This window comes from Zootoca vivipara, chromosome 1, assembly GCF_963506605.1.
Source record: "Zootoca vivipara chromosome 1, rZooViv1.1, whole genome shotgun sequence".
Classification (NCBI taxonomy): domain Eukaryota; kingdom Metazoa; phylum Chordata; class Lepidosauria; order Squamata; family Lacertidae; genus Zootoca; species Zootoca vivipara.
The window spans coordinates 135,641,160-135,658,089 of NC_083276.1; the positions used below are offsets into that span (position 1 = coordinate 135,641,160).

The following is a 16,930-nucleotide window of genomic DNA, read 5'->3' on the forward strand; positions in this document are numbered from 1 at the left end:
TCTCCCGCCCTGGCCCTGCTCCCACGGTGGAGTCTACCTCCTTCCGAATCTGAGCAACTTTATCTGCAAAAAACTTTGCAAAAGCATTGCAGGAGATCTTGGTAGCCTAGACATGCATTTTTAAGGTAGAGAAAGGTGACCAAGCAATGCATTTGGGGAGATCGAGAGAGGAAGGGAGGTTTGTGTTTGTCTGTATGTGGTGAGTGCATGTGTGACCAACAGAAGGTGAGTTGTGGGTGCAAGTCATTTGAATCCCCTCTCTGATTCTTTCTTCATTGTTTGTTTAGTCTGGCTTGCATGTTCTTTTCTTTTCTTCCTCAGTGAGATTCCCTGCTCACTTTCAATCTTGGTAGCAGCAAATGCAATGCAGCTGCTAGCCTAAGCCCAGTCCCACTTATTCTTCTGCTGGGCCTTTTCAGTTGATTGAGACCCATCAACCTTTGCTGGCTGCAATATGGTGTGTATCAGTGTCTCACATGTACATAAAAAAATTCCTTCAGTAGCACCTTAAAGACCAACTAAGTTTTTATTTTGGTATGAGCTTTCGTGTGCATGCCGAGACCACATAACACCGGTCCTGAAAGACCTACATTGGCTCCCAGTACGTTTCCGAGCACAATTCAAAGTGTTGGTATTGACCTTTAAAGCCCTAAACAGCCTTGGTCCAGTATACCTGAAGGAGCGTCTCTACCCCCATCGTTCTGCCCAGACACTGAGGTCCAGCACCGAGGGCCTTCTGGCAGTTCCCTCGCTACGAGAAGCCAAGTTACAGGGAACCAGGCAGAGGGCCTTCTCGGTAGTGGCACCCACCTTGTGGAATGCCCTCCCACCAGAGGTCAAAGAGAACAACAATTACCAGACCTTTAGAAGGCATCTCAAGGCAGCCCTGTTTAGGGAAGCTTTTAATGTTTGATTTCTGTATTTTAATGTTTTGTTGGAAGCCGCCCAAAGTGGCTGGGGGAACCCGGCCAGATGGGCGGGGTATAAATAATAAATTATTATTATTATTATTATTATTATTATTATTATTATTATTATTATTATTATTGGTTAGGGGAGGAAAGTGAAATGGCACCTCTCCTGTGGGATATGCCTATGTGTACATTCAGCTTTCATAGTTAGCAAGATCCAAATAACACAGCATTTAAAGCAGGAATCCCCAAACTTCGGCCCTCCAGATGTTTTGGACTACACTTCCCATCTTCCCCGACCACTGGCCCTGTTAGCTGGGGATCATGGAAGTTGTAGGCCAAAACATCTGGAGGGCCGCAGTTTGGGGATGCCTGATTTAAAGCAAACAAAGCACTTGGCAGAGAGGTGGCTGTGTTAGCCAGGTTGGTTCAGCTACAGACAAACATAAAACAGGCTTCTGTGTGGGTGGTTTGTTTGTTTGTTGTTTTACAAACATTGCTGCCTGGTGTGGAGTTTGAGCAAACTTATGCTGAAGTAATTCCTATTTGGGGAGGAGCCATTTGACAGTGATATGTGCTCTTTCTTTCTCTTCTACCCACATACTCACAAGAAATAGCCATTTAATCTACTGGCATTTAACTCTGACAATAGAATAAGAGAAGTGAGCTATAAAAATTATTTATTACCTTAAACAGATTTCCCCTGTTTCCGTGATGTTGGGATGCCAGATTCTAGTCAAACATTTCACTTTGGGAGGCTGCCAGAAAAATAAAACATAAGATTACAAAGCTGCCCAAGCTGAAGGACAAAACAGATCACATTGCTCTGGACATCCGCTCTCCAGAAATCTGCATTGTGTGCCACCTCACAGCCCACCCACCCCAGTTACTTATCCAGAGAATAGACAACACCCATCCTCAGTTTTGTAGCTGATGTCTTTTCCTATCAAATACTCATATCTTCTAGCAAGGTTTGTGGTGCAGGAATAAGTTCAAAATGAGATGACAACATAATTAATTGCACCAGGTGTGCTTGAGCTGGAACATAGGAAATACCTGAGCTGGCTAGGGATTTGCTGACTGTCAAATTTGGCTGCATGCTAGAAATATGGCTAAGTCAAGAGAATGGTCCAAGAAGGTAAGAGAAAAGATCACCCTTCACAAAGGAGTAGGGTACAAAAAGATAGTGAAGGCACTGAATATTCCTAGAGACACCATTGGAAGCATAGTTCACAAGTTCAAAGTTAAAGGAACAGTGGCCATCACAGTTACCTGACTTGAACCCCATAGAAAATCTCTGGTGGTATTTGCAGCACGCAAACCCCAATATTACTGAACTAGAGGCCATTGCTCGAGGAATGGCCTCAGATTCCTCAGGATCACTGCCAGAAGCTGCTGTCTGGCTATGCATCTCACTTGCAGCAGGTTATAGCAGCAAAAGGTTGCTCTACTACAGGGGTCCCCAGACTTACCGGCGTTTGGGCCGGTTGGCCTCTAGTTCAGTAATGACCTCTTCCGGGTCGGGAGAGGCCCATACGCATGCGCACAAAGGATTTCCGGAAGAGCGCTGCCGCGCTGCGCGCCGTAAGAGCGGGCGGCGGTGGCGGGTGTCGTCGCGGGCCGGATTGGCAGGCCAATTGGGCCGCATCCAGCCCCCGGGCCGTAGTCTGGGGACCCCTGCTCTACTAAATACTAAAGAAGGGGCTGAATAATAGTGAGACTGGAGAAGCCAGTAAAAGTTGCAATTTCAGTTGAATTTGGGGGACCTACTTGAAGCATCCATTGTGTTGAGCGATTTCAATTGCTTTTGTTTGATTTGCTCATTGCAAACAGCTGAAAGTCTTATTTTTTTTTATAATAAACCAAATTGGCAATGGGGGTTAAATAATTTCAATTGCAACTGTAAATCCCCATTGCATAGGGAATATTCACTGCTGTTGGGCTTTACTTGCTGGTTAGCATTCAAGGAGGCAATTTGCAAGTAGCAGAGGCAAAAGTTTAAGTTGCTCTATTGCCAGAGGAAAAGTCAGTACAGTGGTACCTCAGAAGTCAAACGGAATCCGTTCCAGAACTCCATTCAACTTCCAAAACGTTTGGAAACCAAGGCACGGCTTCCAATTGGAAGGCATGTCGGACTTTTGGGTTCCAAAGAACGTTCACAAACTGGAACACTCACTTCCGGGTTTGTGACGTTCGGGAGCCAAAACGTTCGACTTGCAAGGCGCTCAGGATCCAAGGTATGATTGTATAGCTAAACAATTTAGCCATAGGCTCTAGATTAGAAAGATGCAAAGCTTTCAATTTTGAGATCAAGGTGGAGAAGATAAGACTCAACTTGGCATAGTTCTATAATGCACACAAAAGGACAAATGTATCTTGCCAAACATCACAATGTAATTATAAACAGGAAGTTTATGTGGGATCTTTTATTTACTAAACAAGATAAAAAGGGGGGGCAACAGGGGTGCTATGATTAGTAGCAGCATCTTACATTCTACAAAGTCTCCAAAAATGCAGGGTTGGTTTGTTTGTTTTTTAAATTGATCTCTTTATGTTATTATGAAGTGACTCAACACAAACTGTATTTCCCACATTTTGTGAAATTATGCTTTTTATTTGCACATCTATTTTCCTTGGCAACAATAACCATCTAACATTAATCAGTCTGGTTAGATTCTAAAGTCAATCCAATATTTCTATTTTCTCTCTCTTTCATCCTCATGAATCTTTGTATCATATACTTAAACTGATTAAACAAACGGATTCTTTATAAACACTGGAAAATTAAATTATAATATGCAGCTCCAAAATAATCCTTATTGGTAAAAACAGCAGCTAACTCTTTCTGAAATTAATTTCATAGCTCTGCCAATCATATTCTCACATTCAGACTTCAGCTGCTGTTGTGTATTGACTGCAATTACCAGGCTTATTTTTTATCCAGAAAAGGTGTGGGAAACATGAACAAGAATACTCATTTTTCTATAAAAGTTGATTATGTGAGGCAAATAGTACAAGAGCCTGATGATAACATTGTAGCAGCTGCTTTTTATATATTCCTATTCTCAGAAACCTTAAACCACAAACACATATGTGTAAATCCAAGGGAGGCTATTTTTTTTATTTCAGATTTTATTAATAATTTTATTTCTGCTTTCAAAATAATGATTAAAACAAAAACTGTCTAATGATTCACAATGGGCAGAGCTGCTCCCTAATCAATAAGAAGCAGACACTATCTAGTACAGGCACCCCCAAACTCAGCCCTCCAGATGTTTTGGGACTATTATTCCCATCATTCCTGACCACTGGTCCTGTTAGCTAGGGATGATGGGAGTTGTAGTCCCAAAACATCTGGAGGGTCGAGTTTGGGGATACCTGATCTAGTATCTCACGATTCTGACCTTCACATATTTCCAGCATAAGAAGAAATGCTTTGCCTCTACCATTCTCCTTTCAGCACCTCCTGCTCGCTACAGTTACCGGATCTTACATAAAGGATCTGCTATATTAAATAGCTCTTAACGTTCAATTCAGAATGGTATCTTGCATACTCTTCAGAAATAGAACCTTCTCTAAGTTGGGTATAAGTACACTCTATGCAAAATTGTTTTCTCTTGGTAACTGCAGAATTATACCTATATCTGGTGAGATTTAATTAAAGAGAATTGCTTTTCAGTACTGAAAATTTCCCAAGTATCATACAAAACTCATTCACACTTTTACAAATTCCTAATGGATGAAGAATATGAATAACCTGGGAGTTCCAGGTCTACTGCAGGCTATGGTGGACTGCAGGCTATGGTGGATCCTGAGCAACGCGATTGCTGCGAGGAGGCGGGAAGGAAGGCAAAGCACATTCTCTTAAAAGCCCCAAAATAACATTTGGGTTCTGAAGGGTCCAGCGGTGTTGGAGAACACTCTCTAGGAGCCCCCAAAGCTCTGGAGGGAGCTGTGAGAGCGCCAAGACTGAACACACACACACGGCACAATTGAGACCTCACAGCAAAATGCCTCAAGTGCCGCCATTAAAGCAGCAACTTCTCTAAAAAGTAAAAGGAAATTGGACCAATTTGGACAAGATAATTTTTAAAAATATATATTTAATAAGAATTAAATATACCAGGGAGGTAAAGAGGATGCCCCAACCCCCTGGAAGCGGGTATCAATCTTCATGGAATAAAATCTGCAGGGGCTAAGAAAAGAATAAATAAAATATCCGCTAATGATTTTCAAGCATTCCATTGGATGAATCGAATTAACATTGTGATTTTAGCTAATATTGGATGCATAAGTTTAAGACTTTATAGTGCTTTTCCAGCAAGCTTGCCAAACTAGAAATGAATTTTAGACATTGGGGTGATAAGAGAAGAAAGCAGAATGTGAACTTTCTGAATTATTGATCTTAATATTTTAAGAAACCTATTTATTTCCTTTGCTCCTTTTTATGAACTAAAAGAGACAGACATTGAATGTATGGATTTAAAATTTTAAATCAGGACTGGTTTGGAAATATTTTTAGAGCATGTCAAAATTGGACAGTTATTATTATTATTATTTTTTGGGTCTGATAGAGACCAGAAACAATTTGGAGATGGGACAATTATTATTTTTTAAATGAACCTTGTCTGTGTAATTGGTGGGCTTTTTGAAGAAGCTGAAGAAAAGGGAAAAGGAGACTTGGTACAAAAATATCTTAAACTTTCTCTCTCAAGTAGATATTATGAGGGCTTTTTGAAGATGCTGAAGAAAGAGACACACTGTGGAACAATATGGTTTTAGTGAATGGAAAAGGAGATTTTTAAAACTTTCACATGAGCTAAAGAAAGTTTGGATTAAAGGTTGTTGTTTCCCCCCCCTTATATCCTGGGAAATCTTGTGAATATGCTGCAGTAAAGGAGGGAAAACAGGAAATAAGAAACCAAAACAATAGATAAGAGGGAAAGCAGAGTGGGAAAGCAGGGAGAGAACAAGGATAGAAATGACACAGTGTGGCTGGAAAAATACCGGTAATTACAGGGGGTTTTTATTTGGCTTTTAATATTTTTTTAAGTACGTTCTCATAAGGAGAGCTCACCACCTACTGGTATTTTGATATAACTACAAGTATTGATTTTCTTTATATATAGAAATTGAGAGCTGAAGTTTAAAATATTATTTAAACTTATTTAAAACTATTTAGTTATTATTTAAAATAATAAAAATTTATTTTGCATTTTGTACCTTTTTTAAAAAGGGGGAAAAAAACTTTGTTGATAAAATCATGGCTAATACAGCAAAAAAAACCACCATGAGGCCCAACTACAACATCAGGTCAAAGAAAAGGTTCAATTACAGAAGGGGACACAAAGTCTGATGTAATGACAATTTTATTAGAAATGAGGGAAGAAATGAAGGAAGGAATACAGAGACTGGAACAGAAAACAGATAATAACACCGCTGAGGTCGCAAATTTGACAACAGAAATTAAAGAAATGTCACATAAAACTTTAGAATTGGGAAAAAGTGAAAGAATTTAAGCTTTAAACCTCCAATTTGGATGAATTTTCCAAGAAAGTACAAGTAGAGGCAAGAGACAAAAAGGGAGCAAGAAAGGTTGAAGAAAAAGATGTTTAAAACAGCATTTGTTTTTCAAAAAAGCTTTTCTTCTGGGAATTATAGGGGTAGACCTACATAAACATTACAGAAATTTATTCATGTATGAAACTACAGTAGCAAGAATGTTATTTGCCCCAAAATGGAAAGAAGTCCCGATTAAAGAAGAATGGATACAAAAACTTATGGACTATTCAGAAATGGAAAAACTTACTGGAAAAATAAGAAATCAAGATAACAAACCTTTTACAAAAGTATGGAAATTGTTTATTGAATATTTACAAATAAACTGTAAACAGGTAAGAACATTGGCAGGATTATTGTAATAACCCGGTTTCATAAGAATACATGAATAAAAGAATAAGTTAAGTTAATTTAGAATATGCAGGAAATGATAAAAATAAATTTAAGGAATTGCAGAAAGAGAAAGAAGGAAGTCTAGTTTTGAAATGTTAAAATGACCGTAAAACTATTGAAATGTATATAACTGAAACTCATATAATTTTTTTTAAAAAAAGAATATGAATAACGTGGACGATATGGCCATAATCAAGTACAGTGCCATACAGTTAAAACCAACTGCTTTTTGAAGTCTATTGTAAAAGGAAACTCAGTAAGTATTAAACTGTTCTAATTACTTACCACCATATTATAGGCATCAGGAACTTCAATTTCAAACTGAAATGTTCCATTTTGATAATAACCTTCATCTGTTAAAGGAAAAACAGAAGCTTAAAGGAAATATGCAACAGTACAGAAAAGATAGTGATCTAGGGAAGTTACAGGTAAAATCCAATGGTGGCTCTCCCTCCTCTATACAGCACCTCTCATGTGCCTCCCAAACCTACTCCAGTGGGTTGGGGGACACTCTGGAGCAGATGTAGAGGGTCGGGGTTGGGGGAGAGAGAGGAAGGGAAAGCCCTGTTGGTACAAGCAAAAGTCTGCTTGCATGGTGTTGGATGTCACCCTCTGCTCACAATTTTTTTCTTAACAAAGATGGTGAAAGATTGCGGCAACTGGCTTTAGCACCCTATGTTCTTAAGCATCTTTCAGCTAGATGAGGCTTATGGTCAAAGTAGATGTGATCAGCAGAACACAAGGAAAGTCCTGCTAGATCAGGCTCAGGGCCATCCAGTACAACATCCTGATCTCATAGCAGCCAACCAGATGGCTATGGAAAGCCCAAAAGGCAGGGCTGGGGAGGGAGGGAGTTCAAAGGAGGACTAAGGAAAATGCCTCGTCCATGGGGCAGACTAGAGTCAACTGGGATCATAGAACCTTAGAAGAATTGTGTGTTCTGCCTCCAAACTTTCATGACTTGAGATGGGGGAAAGACTAAAGAATTGAGAGATCTACCACCAACAACCACACATCACCAATACAACAGTTATTCTACCAGTGCCATCTAGTGCCTACATCTATGAAGTTCAATAATTCCCAACTTGTCAAAACTTGTCATAATTGTATAATAGTACAATAGTAATGTATATCATCCATGACAAAAGATACCAGATTTTTTGGAAAACAGCTTGCCGTAAGATCAGGAACATTATCTTTTCTTGTAATGTGGTGTAATGGTTAGAGTGTTGGACTATGACCTGGGAGACCAGGGTTTGAATCCCCACCCAACTGTGAAGCTCACTGGGTCACTATCACTTAGCCTAACCTACAGCTCACAGGGTTGTTGTAAGGATAAACTCCCTTGAGCTCTTTGGAAGAAAAGGTGGCATATAAACCATAGAATCATAGAATTGTAGAGTTTGATGGAATTTAAAAAAGAACATTTGCTCTAATTTATTAATTTATTGTTTAACTAAACCGTGTTTCTCCTAAAATAAGACGTGCCTCTAAAATAAGCCATGGCACGATCTTTTACAAGCAAAAAAATATAAGACATCCCCCGAAAATAAGACGTCTTGGGGGGGGTACCTACCAGACCCAGCAGGAGCCGGCAAACGCAGCAGCACGCGCCGCGCCCCAGCCTAGCGGGAGCCCCAGCACAGCGACGCACCGAGCTCCGGCTGAACGGGCCCCAGGACCCGGCAGCGGGCGGTGCGCGAAGCCGCAGGAGCCGGCAGCAGACCCAGCCGCGCCGCGCCGCGTCAAGCCCAGGGACCCAGCAGTGGGCTCAGCGGGCGGCGCGCGAAGCCGCAGCAGCCGGCAGGAGCCGGCAGCAGCCCCAGTCGCGCCGCGCCGCACCGCGTCAAGCCCAGGGACCCAGCAGTGGGCTCAGCGGGCGGCGCGCGAAGCCGCAGCAGCCCCAGTCGCGCCGCGCCGCGTCAAGCCCAGGGCCCCAGCAGTGGGTTCAACGGGCGGCGCGCTGCGCCGCAACAGCCGGCAGGAGCCGGAAGCAGCCCCAGCCGCGCCGCACCGCGTCAAGCCCAGGGACCCAGCAGTGGGCTCAGCGGGCGGCGCGCGAAGCCGCAGCAGCCGGCAGGAGCCGGCAGCAGCCCCAGTCGCGCCGCACCGCGTCAAGCCCAGGGACCCAGCAGTGGGCTCAGCGGGTGGGCTCAGCGGGCGGCGCAAGAAAGCCCCGTACCATACTTACCGGAAACAATGCTGTACCATGCTTAATAAAAAATAAGACATCCCCCGAAAATAAGCCGCAATGTGTTTTTTTTATAGGAAAAATAAATATAAGACGTGTCTTATTTTAGGAGAAACACGGTAAGTTATTTTGATGGTTAACTTACAGCCATACTTGACGTATCTAAGCTATGCAATGCAAAAAAAAAGAACTACACTAATCAAGAATAAAAGCAAGTGGCAAAACAAAAAGGTACCTTTTTTTAAATAAAAAAACCTTATGTTTTAAAATCAAATGTAATAGACTAGGTATTATATACCTACCTAGTCTATTACATTTGATTTTAAAACATAAGTATTTTTAATGGTACCTTTAAATATCTATCCACTTACCCTACATTTCTTTTCCAATAACAAATGTTCACCTTCAGTTTCCCCAAATATGTTCAAAAGAGAAGATTGGTTCTGAAAAGTGTGTGTGCGCATTCACAAACGGATTTGAGTGTTTATAGAACACTCTGCACTTAACATTAACAGTTTCAAAATACATTCTTAAAAAATTACCTGGGTTTACAGTTAGGAGAAAATAATGGAGTTTATTTGGGTCAGGAAAGTTTACTTCACATGTACCTGAAAAACAAAATGTTAAAATCTGAAAATAACCAACTGTGACATTTTTGACAAGCTGTGGACGGGAAGGCAACAAACATAGGAACGAAAGAGAAAGAGGCCTCACAAAGGAATTTATTGTCCAGTTAATATTTACAAAAGATAGCTACAATCTGAGCTGAGTTCATGCATAAATCTATTTATTTATTAAATAAATGTATATCCCACCATTCCTCCCAAAGGAGTCCCAGGCTGCAATATCTGCAGGTATCTGAAAATGATATACATTGGAAAAGAAGAGTTTGTACACTTCTCAGAAAACTTTCTGAACACTATACTTACAAGGTAAATTTACTTCAAGTTCTGCAACTTCTGTTAAAAATGAAATAAAAATGTGAGTCAATGCAACCTTATTTATATAGCCTCTTTCTATGTAGAATACTCAAGGTAATTTTGGTTTACATCTAAACTGACAAAGCAATAAAAGTCACAGCAAAAACAGTATCTTAATATAAAGGATAATACATTATACATGTTACATTATACATGTAAGGTACAATAAACAATAACAAGGCTATAATTAAACAACTGAATTACAACTACACAAAAAGATACATAACTGCTAAATTATAATATTGAAATAAACAACACTACCGTAAGCTTATTCACAATGCAATCCTACATATGTATACGCAGAAGTAAGCCCCAGAGTTCAGTGGGGCTTACTCCCAGGTAAGTAAGTGTAGGACTGGGGTCTAAAGCATTAAATCACCTTAAGACAAAAATACCAAGTTAATCAGAGCAATTTTTTTAAAAAATCAAGAAATAATTTACCTGTATTAATATTCAACTTTATATTTTACAAGAGTCAGTACAGAGCAATGACTTCCATATGGAAACCGTCTAAACAGTTGTTTGTATAAAAGCCAATTACCCAACTGAGCCAAAGGCCAGCAGCAACTTAAACGGTATGACACCCTCTGCAATTCAGACAGTCATTATTACCCAGGTCCCATAAAAATTAATGAAACCAGATGGTCACAATCCCACTGTTTTCAGAGGGGTTTATTGGTGACGATTTTCCCCTGGATTGGACCCTAGGTATAATTTTGCCCATTTTAATTTACAGAACTTCTCAGTTGGGGTTGGAAACTCTGTTAGGGCCAAATGCCAATGTCAGGTGCGTAAGTGGGCAGAGCACCCCATTCTTCCCTCTCCCTCTCTGCCACCCCCTTTCCTTGCTGATCAGCATGAAATTAAGCCAGGGTGACATGCTACAGGTTCTTCCTACCCCTGCTCTAAACGTGTCACTACAATTCTGCTCTTTAAATTGTGTCAAGTGATCCACCTTACCGTTTTATATTGCTTTCAGTTTCAGTTTCCTAAAAGTAGGACAGTGGTACCTTGGTTTACGAACTTAATCTGTTCCAGAACTCCATTCCGGAAGTCCGTTCTTAAACCAAGGTGTGCTTTCCCATAGCAGCGGGGGACTTAATTTGCAAATGGAACACACTCAACAGGAAGTGGAACATGTTCTGCTTCCAAGGCAAAGTTCACATACCAAAACATCTACTTCCGGGTTTGCAGCGTTCTTAATCCAAGTTGTTCATAAACTAAGCTGTTCTTAAACAAAGGTACCACTGTATAAGAGAAGGTCCCAGATCTCAGTTTTTATTTTTTTATCTCATCCTCTATTTGTGTTAGGAGGATTTGCAATTTCAAAAAAATGACAATTTTGGCCTTGCTCAGCCCATAATTGAGATCTTTCAAAACTAAAAATAACAATCTTCAGAACTTCATGGGCTTTAATGTGATATGGCACATGATGGGCTAAATTTTAAAGTTAAGTTACATTATTTAAACATTGAAAATATTTTTTTTAATTACAGCAATAGGATTTTAAATGTCCAAAAAAATGTATTCCCTCCCCCCAAAAAAGAGTGTTTAGGGTTTTTGTGTAGTCCAGCAAACCCAAAATTTTCAATATTCTGGAATTTCAAACTCAAAAACAGGATGAGATAAAATTAATAAAATATATATTTAAACTTAGTTCTGCTCATTGAACAAGTGTACAAAATATTAAGAAAATTGGACATGAGGTTAAAAAAAAGTCATCAAAAATTGGACTACTTGATCTGGAATGACGGTGTATGTTGTAAAGCATATTTTCAAGCCTCAAATAAAGGAAAGCGGTCTGCTTTAAAAAACCTAGTCAACTCAACACAAAACTGACAGCACACTTTAAAGCAGGCATCCCCAACCTTCAGCCCTCCAGATGTTTTGGACTACAATTCCAAGCTAAAGCCAACTATTCTCTGTATCTTTTCCATAATTTGTATTCTCTTCAGCTTATCATTATTCTTGCCGCAGAGCTGATTGTGCTTAAGTGAATGAATCTTAAATTTTACATTCCCACATTTTTATTTCATCTTATTAAAGAAGCCCGGTCTCTCTTGCTCCCTGAGCAATACTAGCAACAACCCCCCTCCCATTATCAATGTAGAAAAATGGATTTAGAATTCCTAGTATTTGGCATATGAACCACACTTATTCAGCCAACTGACCACTTTTCCTGTTCAAGAACACGCAATTATTTGTAAATGCTCACAAATTCACAAGGCACTATTTTAAAGTGAACTACAGCCACAGCTCTTCCTTAATAGGATTCAGATAAGCATTTTAGGTACAGCACTGACAAAAATGCAGTGAGGCAGACGTGCAAACAGCAGCATGCCCTACAGCCACTTGAACACACTCTCATGTGCTATGATATACTATGATGTGGGTCAATCATTAGCCATGGAGAAAAAAAATAGACTTATTACAGCAGTCATAGTCTGGTGTAATTCATCAGAAAAGCCAATTTTCTTTCCAATGCCCTAGAATACCTGGCAGCTGGTTTGAAGCTTCCTCTATGCTTAAAAATATAAATTGGCTGGTTTGACCTGGATGCAATTTCTCATGAGACTCATTCAGTTCATATCTGAGGATGAATTCCATTTCCTTGGAACTTTTGCTGTTAAATAGCTGTTCAGCACAGATTTGATATGCATGTGATACAGTCCTTTCTAGAGATATGAAGACTTATCAAAGTTCAGAAATAAAGTAGTTTCCACCCTGAGGACTTTTTGTTCTTCCTCTGCAGACTGGGGGAAACAGTATTTTATATATAAGGGACACATTTTAAATTCTAACAGTGTAATAAAAAGTCTATTTTAAGCCACAGAGGGCAATTTTGTGCATGTTCAATAAAAAATAAAACAAACCAAGTAACTATTCAAGTTTTATTAGAACATCAGATAATTTAATTCACTCAATTTAAATAGTGCCAGTCAATTCCAAAGCCCAATCCCATGCATGTTTAGTCATATAAACAGGACTTACCTTCTGTGTTCTTTCATCAACATGTTTTGCCACATAGTAATACAGGCATGTACCACAGTCTCTGTCTCCATTCTTCTACACTTTGTAGTCTTTCATTAATCATCTGCCCACCCCAATATGCAACCTATCCTTAGTAATATATGCCATTCTTTCTGAACCAATGCAAAGCATACAGAGAAAACAAGAATGTCAGTGTTTAAGCAGCCAACCGATACCACAATATTGTTAGTTCAGTTGTCCCCCAGCCTGAATAAGAGGACTGGGGCCAAAAGACTGAAGGTGCATGGAGGCTAAATTGTACGTGAGCAAAATGATGTAAGATTGTGCAATCCTATGCAGTTATCTGGAAGTAAACTCTATGGAATACAGTGGTACTTACTCCTAGGTAAACATGTACATGATTGCTTTGCACTAATTGATTATATGATCTGGAAGTTAATGTGGATCCTTAACTTACAGTTTCCATGCTTATTGGTGTGTTCATGAATTTGTATGCATCTTAACTTTTCTCTTTAAAAGGGTTTTTTATGCTCTGTTAACCTCTGCACACGGGACGCGGGTGGCACTGTGGGTTAAACCACAGAGCCTAGGGCTTGCCAATCAGAAGGTCAGCGGTTCGAATCCCCGTGATGGGGTGAGCTCCTGTTGCTCGGTCCCAGCTCCTGCCAACCTACCAGTTCGAAAGCACATCAAAGGGCAAGTAGATAAATAGGTACCACTCAAAGCAGGAAGGTAAACGCCGTTTCCGTGTGCTGCTCTGGTTCGCCAGAAGCGGCTTAGTCATGCTGGCCACATGACCTGGAAGCTGTACGCCGGCTCCCTCGGCCAATAACATGAGATGAGCACCGCAACCCCAGAGTCGGTCACGACTGGACCTAATGGTCAGGGGTCCCTTTACCTTTACCTAACCTCTGCACCTTTAGTTCAATTATCAGACAGTGTATTAAATTTTAGGAGAACAGTGATATTTTATATAGAAAGCAGCATTACCTTTAACAAGTAACTTATCTCTAACAGACACTCTTCGAGTTGAATCAGAACCTGGGTTGGATGAACGGGGCCCCTTGACACCATCATCCCGTTTTAGCTTGCTTGCCAATGTTAGCATTACTGCTATCTTCTGTCTAAAGCATATATGAAATAAAAGTAAATTAGTCTTTTTTAAAAAAACCTTGTTTTATTTTCTTCCAAATTTAAGGTTCAGTTACATGAAAGTATAGTTATCCTTGTATAACCTAAGCACAGCAATAGGCTCAATACCTGTGAAGTACATAATTCTTTACATAAAATTACAGTATCTGTTTTCATTAGTCAGCCTTGCAAACATAGAAATGTGCATTCTGGTAAGTGAGACTATTGCTCCATCAGCCCAGTACTATCTACTTTAGCTGGGACCAGGTGTCCAAGGTTTCAGGCAGGAGGCTTTTCCAATCCGTACACCCAAGACTCTAGTAGAGATTGAACCTGGGGCCTTCTGCAGGCAAAAGCATGTGCTCACTGAACTATGGTCCCTTACCATAATCATTATGGACACTGCTGTCAAAGCAGTCTTCTTATTGGCTAGTAAGAAGTACAAAGGTGTAGCATCTCAAAAAAGAACAGTTAGAACGTTCAAACAACTACCTAATAAGATTACAGAAGAATAAAAGTCAGGATACCTCGGTTTAGGCAGAATGCCGTTAACCCATGGTTAAGCATGAACGCACAGGTACGCAATAAAAAAAAAAGTGTCTGCTTTGCTAGTCCTTGGTCACCCTGCTGCCATGCTACCAAAAGGTAAGCCAAGATTTGCCAGAACACGAGCTCATGGTTTGTTTCGCTCCAGACAAACCACTGGCTGCAGCCAAGGTTTGCTCTTGGCTTACCACTTGTCTGGGGGGGGAGACAACCCATGAGTCCAGGAAAGCTGTTCCAAGACAGAACACTGCTCCCCCCAATAACTACACAATGCACTTACAGAATTCACTGGGATGTGATGTAGTGGCAACTTAAATGTCTTTAAAAAAATAAAAAAGTTTGGCAAATCTAAAGCTAGACCTATTAGATGATCTCCACCACAGTTGCTCTCCACCCATTGCTTTCATGCCCTGCTTGTGGAGCTTCCCAACTAGTTGCAGGCAGAAAACAGGATGCTGTACCGGCATTTGGTCCGATGCAGCTGGGCTCCTTGGGGTGGGCAGACACAGAAGAGAGTCCTTGGAGGAGGATCGGACCACCTAAGCCAGCAGAAATTTCCCAGGGGTGGCCAGCCAGGTGTTCCTCATGATGCCGCCAGCCAGGGCATGAGGAGAACCATCCCACCAACACCATCGTTTACACCCCCAACAGCTAGTCTACGGAGACGCCTCCATGGAGCTGCCCTGCACAGAAATCAAATCACTGGGAGTGGGATGGGGAGAGGCACCCCACCAATCCCCCCGACCCGTTTTCTGAGGCGTCCAAATCCAGCGTCAGATCCTGCGGCAGTGAATCCCGCAGGTTAACCGCGCGCGCCTGCTCTCCGTTTGCACTGCCTTCCTCGGCCCTGACCGAAAAGGTGTGTGTGTGGCCCGGGGGGGGGGGATTGGGAGCCTCGTGCCTGCGGTTTGAGGGAGTCAAGGGCGGCCGGGGTCGGGCCGGTCGCTGAACGGGGCTCTCCTGAGGGAAGGAGGGAGGTCGGCGCTGAGGAAACATCCCGTCGCGGGCGGCGCTGCTCACCTGGAAACGCCGTCGAGCCGCCCGGAGAAGCCAGCGCCGCCAGAAGCACCATCCCCGGCGAGGCTCCCGCTCCTCCGGCAGCTGCGGCGGCGGCGGCGGCGGCAGCAACACCGCCCCCTTCACCCCCCCCCCCTCGGTGAACCGGAAGTGGAAGGAACGGGGGCGGTGCTCCCGGGCTGAATGCTTGACAGCTGCGCAACAATAACTTTATTGAGCCGCAGGGAGCGCAGCGAGGGAAACACACAAGCACCCGCGAGGACAAAAAAAACCCGAGTGTGCGCGTGCGCACTACAAAGGAGCGAGCGGGCTCTTTTAACCCTTCGCTTTGGCTGCCGCCGTTGCCCTCTGGCCCCCAAGCGGCGTTTAGAGCGAGGTTGCAGCAGACCCTCCAACATTTCTCCGGTGGAAATAGGGACGTGCCGTTCTGCAATGATAATGTTACTATTTATACCCCACACATCTGACTGGGTTTCCCCGGACAGTCTGGGCAGCTTCCAACATATATAAAGACATAATAAAACATGGGTCAGGGTAAAACGCGGATCCAGATGATTTTAAACGGATCCTCATGAATTCATATGATTTTTTCATTCAAATAAAAAAACAACACCATGATATTGTAGAGTATGTCTTAGTCTGTAGGCAGCACCAAAAAAATCACGCATCCACTGTTTCGTGCGGCCACAATGACACAAAAACGTGGTTAAAAACCACGGATCCTCATGGATCCTCATGATTTCTGCATTGGGCCACCGCGAACTCACTGTCATATCATATATCATGCCCAGGGGCACAGCCTGCACCACAAAAATCAAGGATCCACAGCTTCCTGGCGACACCGTGGCCCAAAAACGTGGTTTTGAAGCACGGATCCTCACGAATCTTCACCTTTTTGCATGCCCCCCCCCCAAATTCACCCTGAAATCACATATCATGGCCAGGGGTACAGCCTGCACCACAAAAATCAAGGATCCACAGCTTCCTGGCGACACCGTGGCCCAAAAACGTGGTTTTGAAGCACGGATCCTCACGAATCTTCACCTTTTTGCATGCCCCCCCCAAATTCACCCTCAAATCACATATCATGCCCAGGGGTACAGCCTGCACCACAAAAATCAAGGTTCCACAGCTTCCTGGCGACACCGTGGCTCAAAAACGTGGTTTTGAAGCACGGATCCTCACGGATACTAACCTTTTTGCATGCCCCC

General features: G+C 42.0%; 1 protein-coding gene across 1 annotated transcript in view; it reads right to left on the minus strand.

The window, feature by feature from the left end:
- UBE2F (ubiquitin conjugating enzyme E2 F (putative)) overlaps nt 1-15,854 on the minus strand; it is a 33,528-nt gene extending 17,674 nt beyond the window's left edge. Inside the window, exons 1-6 of the mRNA XM_035140724.2 lie at nt 15,723-15,854; nt 14,016-14,149; nt 9,984-10,013; nt 9,597-9,662; nt 7,149-7,216; nt 1,599-1,669 (exon numbers count right to left, since the gene is read on the minus strand). Coding sequence (XP_034996615.1) covers nt 1,599-1,669; nt 7,149-7,216; nt 9,597-9,662; nt 9,984-10,013; nt 14,016-14,133 — 353 coding nt within the window. The 5' untranslated portion in view covers nt 14,134-14,149; nt 15,723-15,854. The remainder of the gene's footprint in view (nt 1-1,598; nt 1,670-7,148; nt 7,217-9,596; nt 9,663-9,983; nt 10,014-14,015; nt 14,150-15,722) is intronic.
- Nucleotides 15,855-16,930: the final 1,076 nt, after the last annotated feature.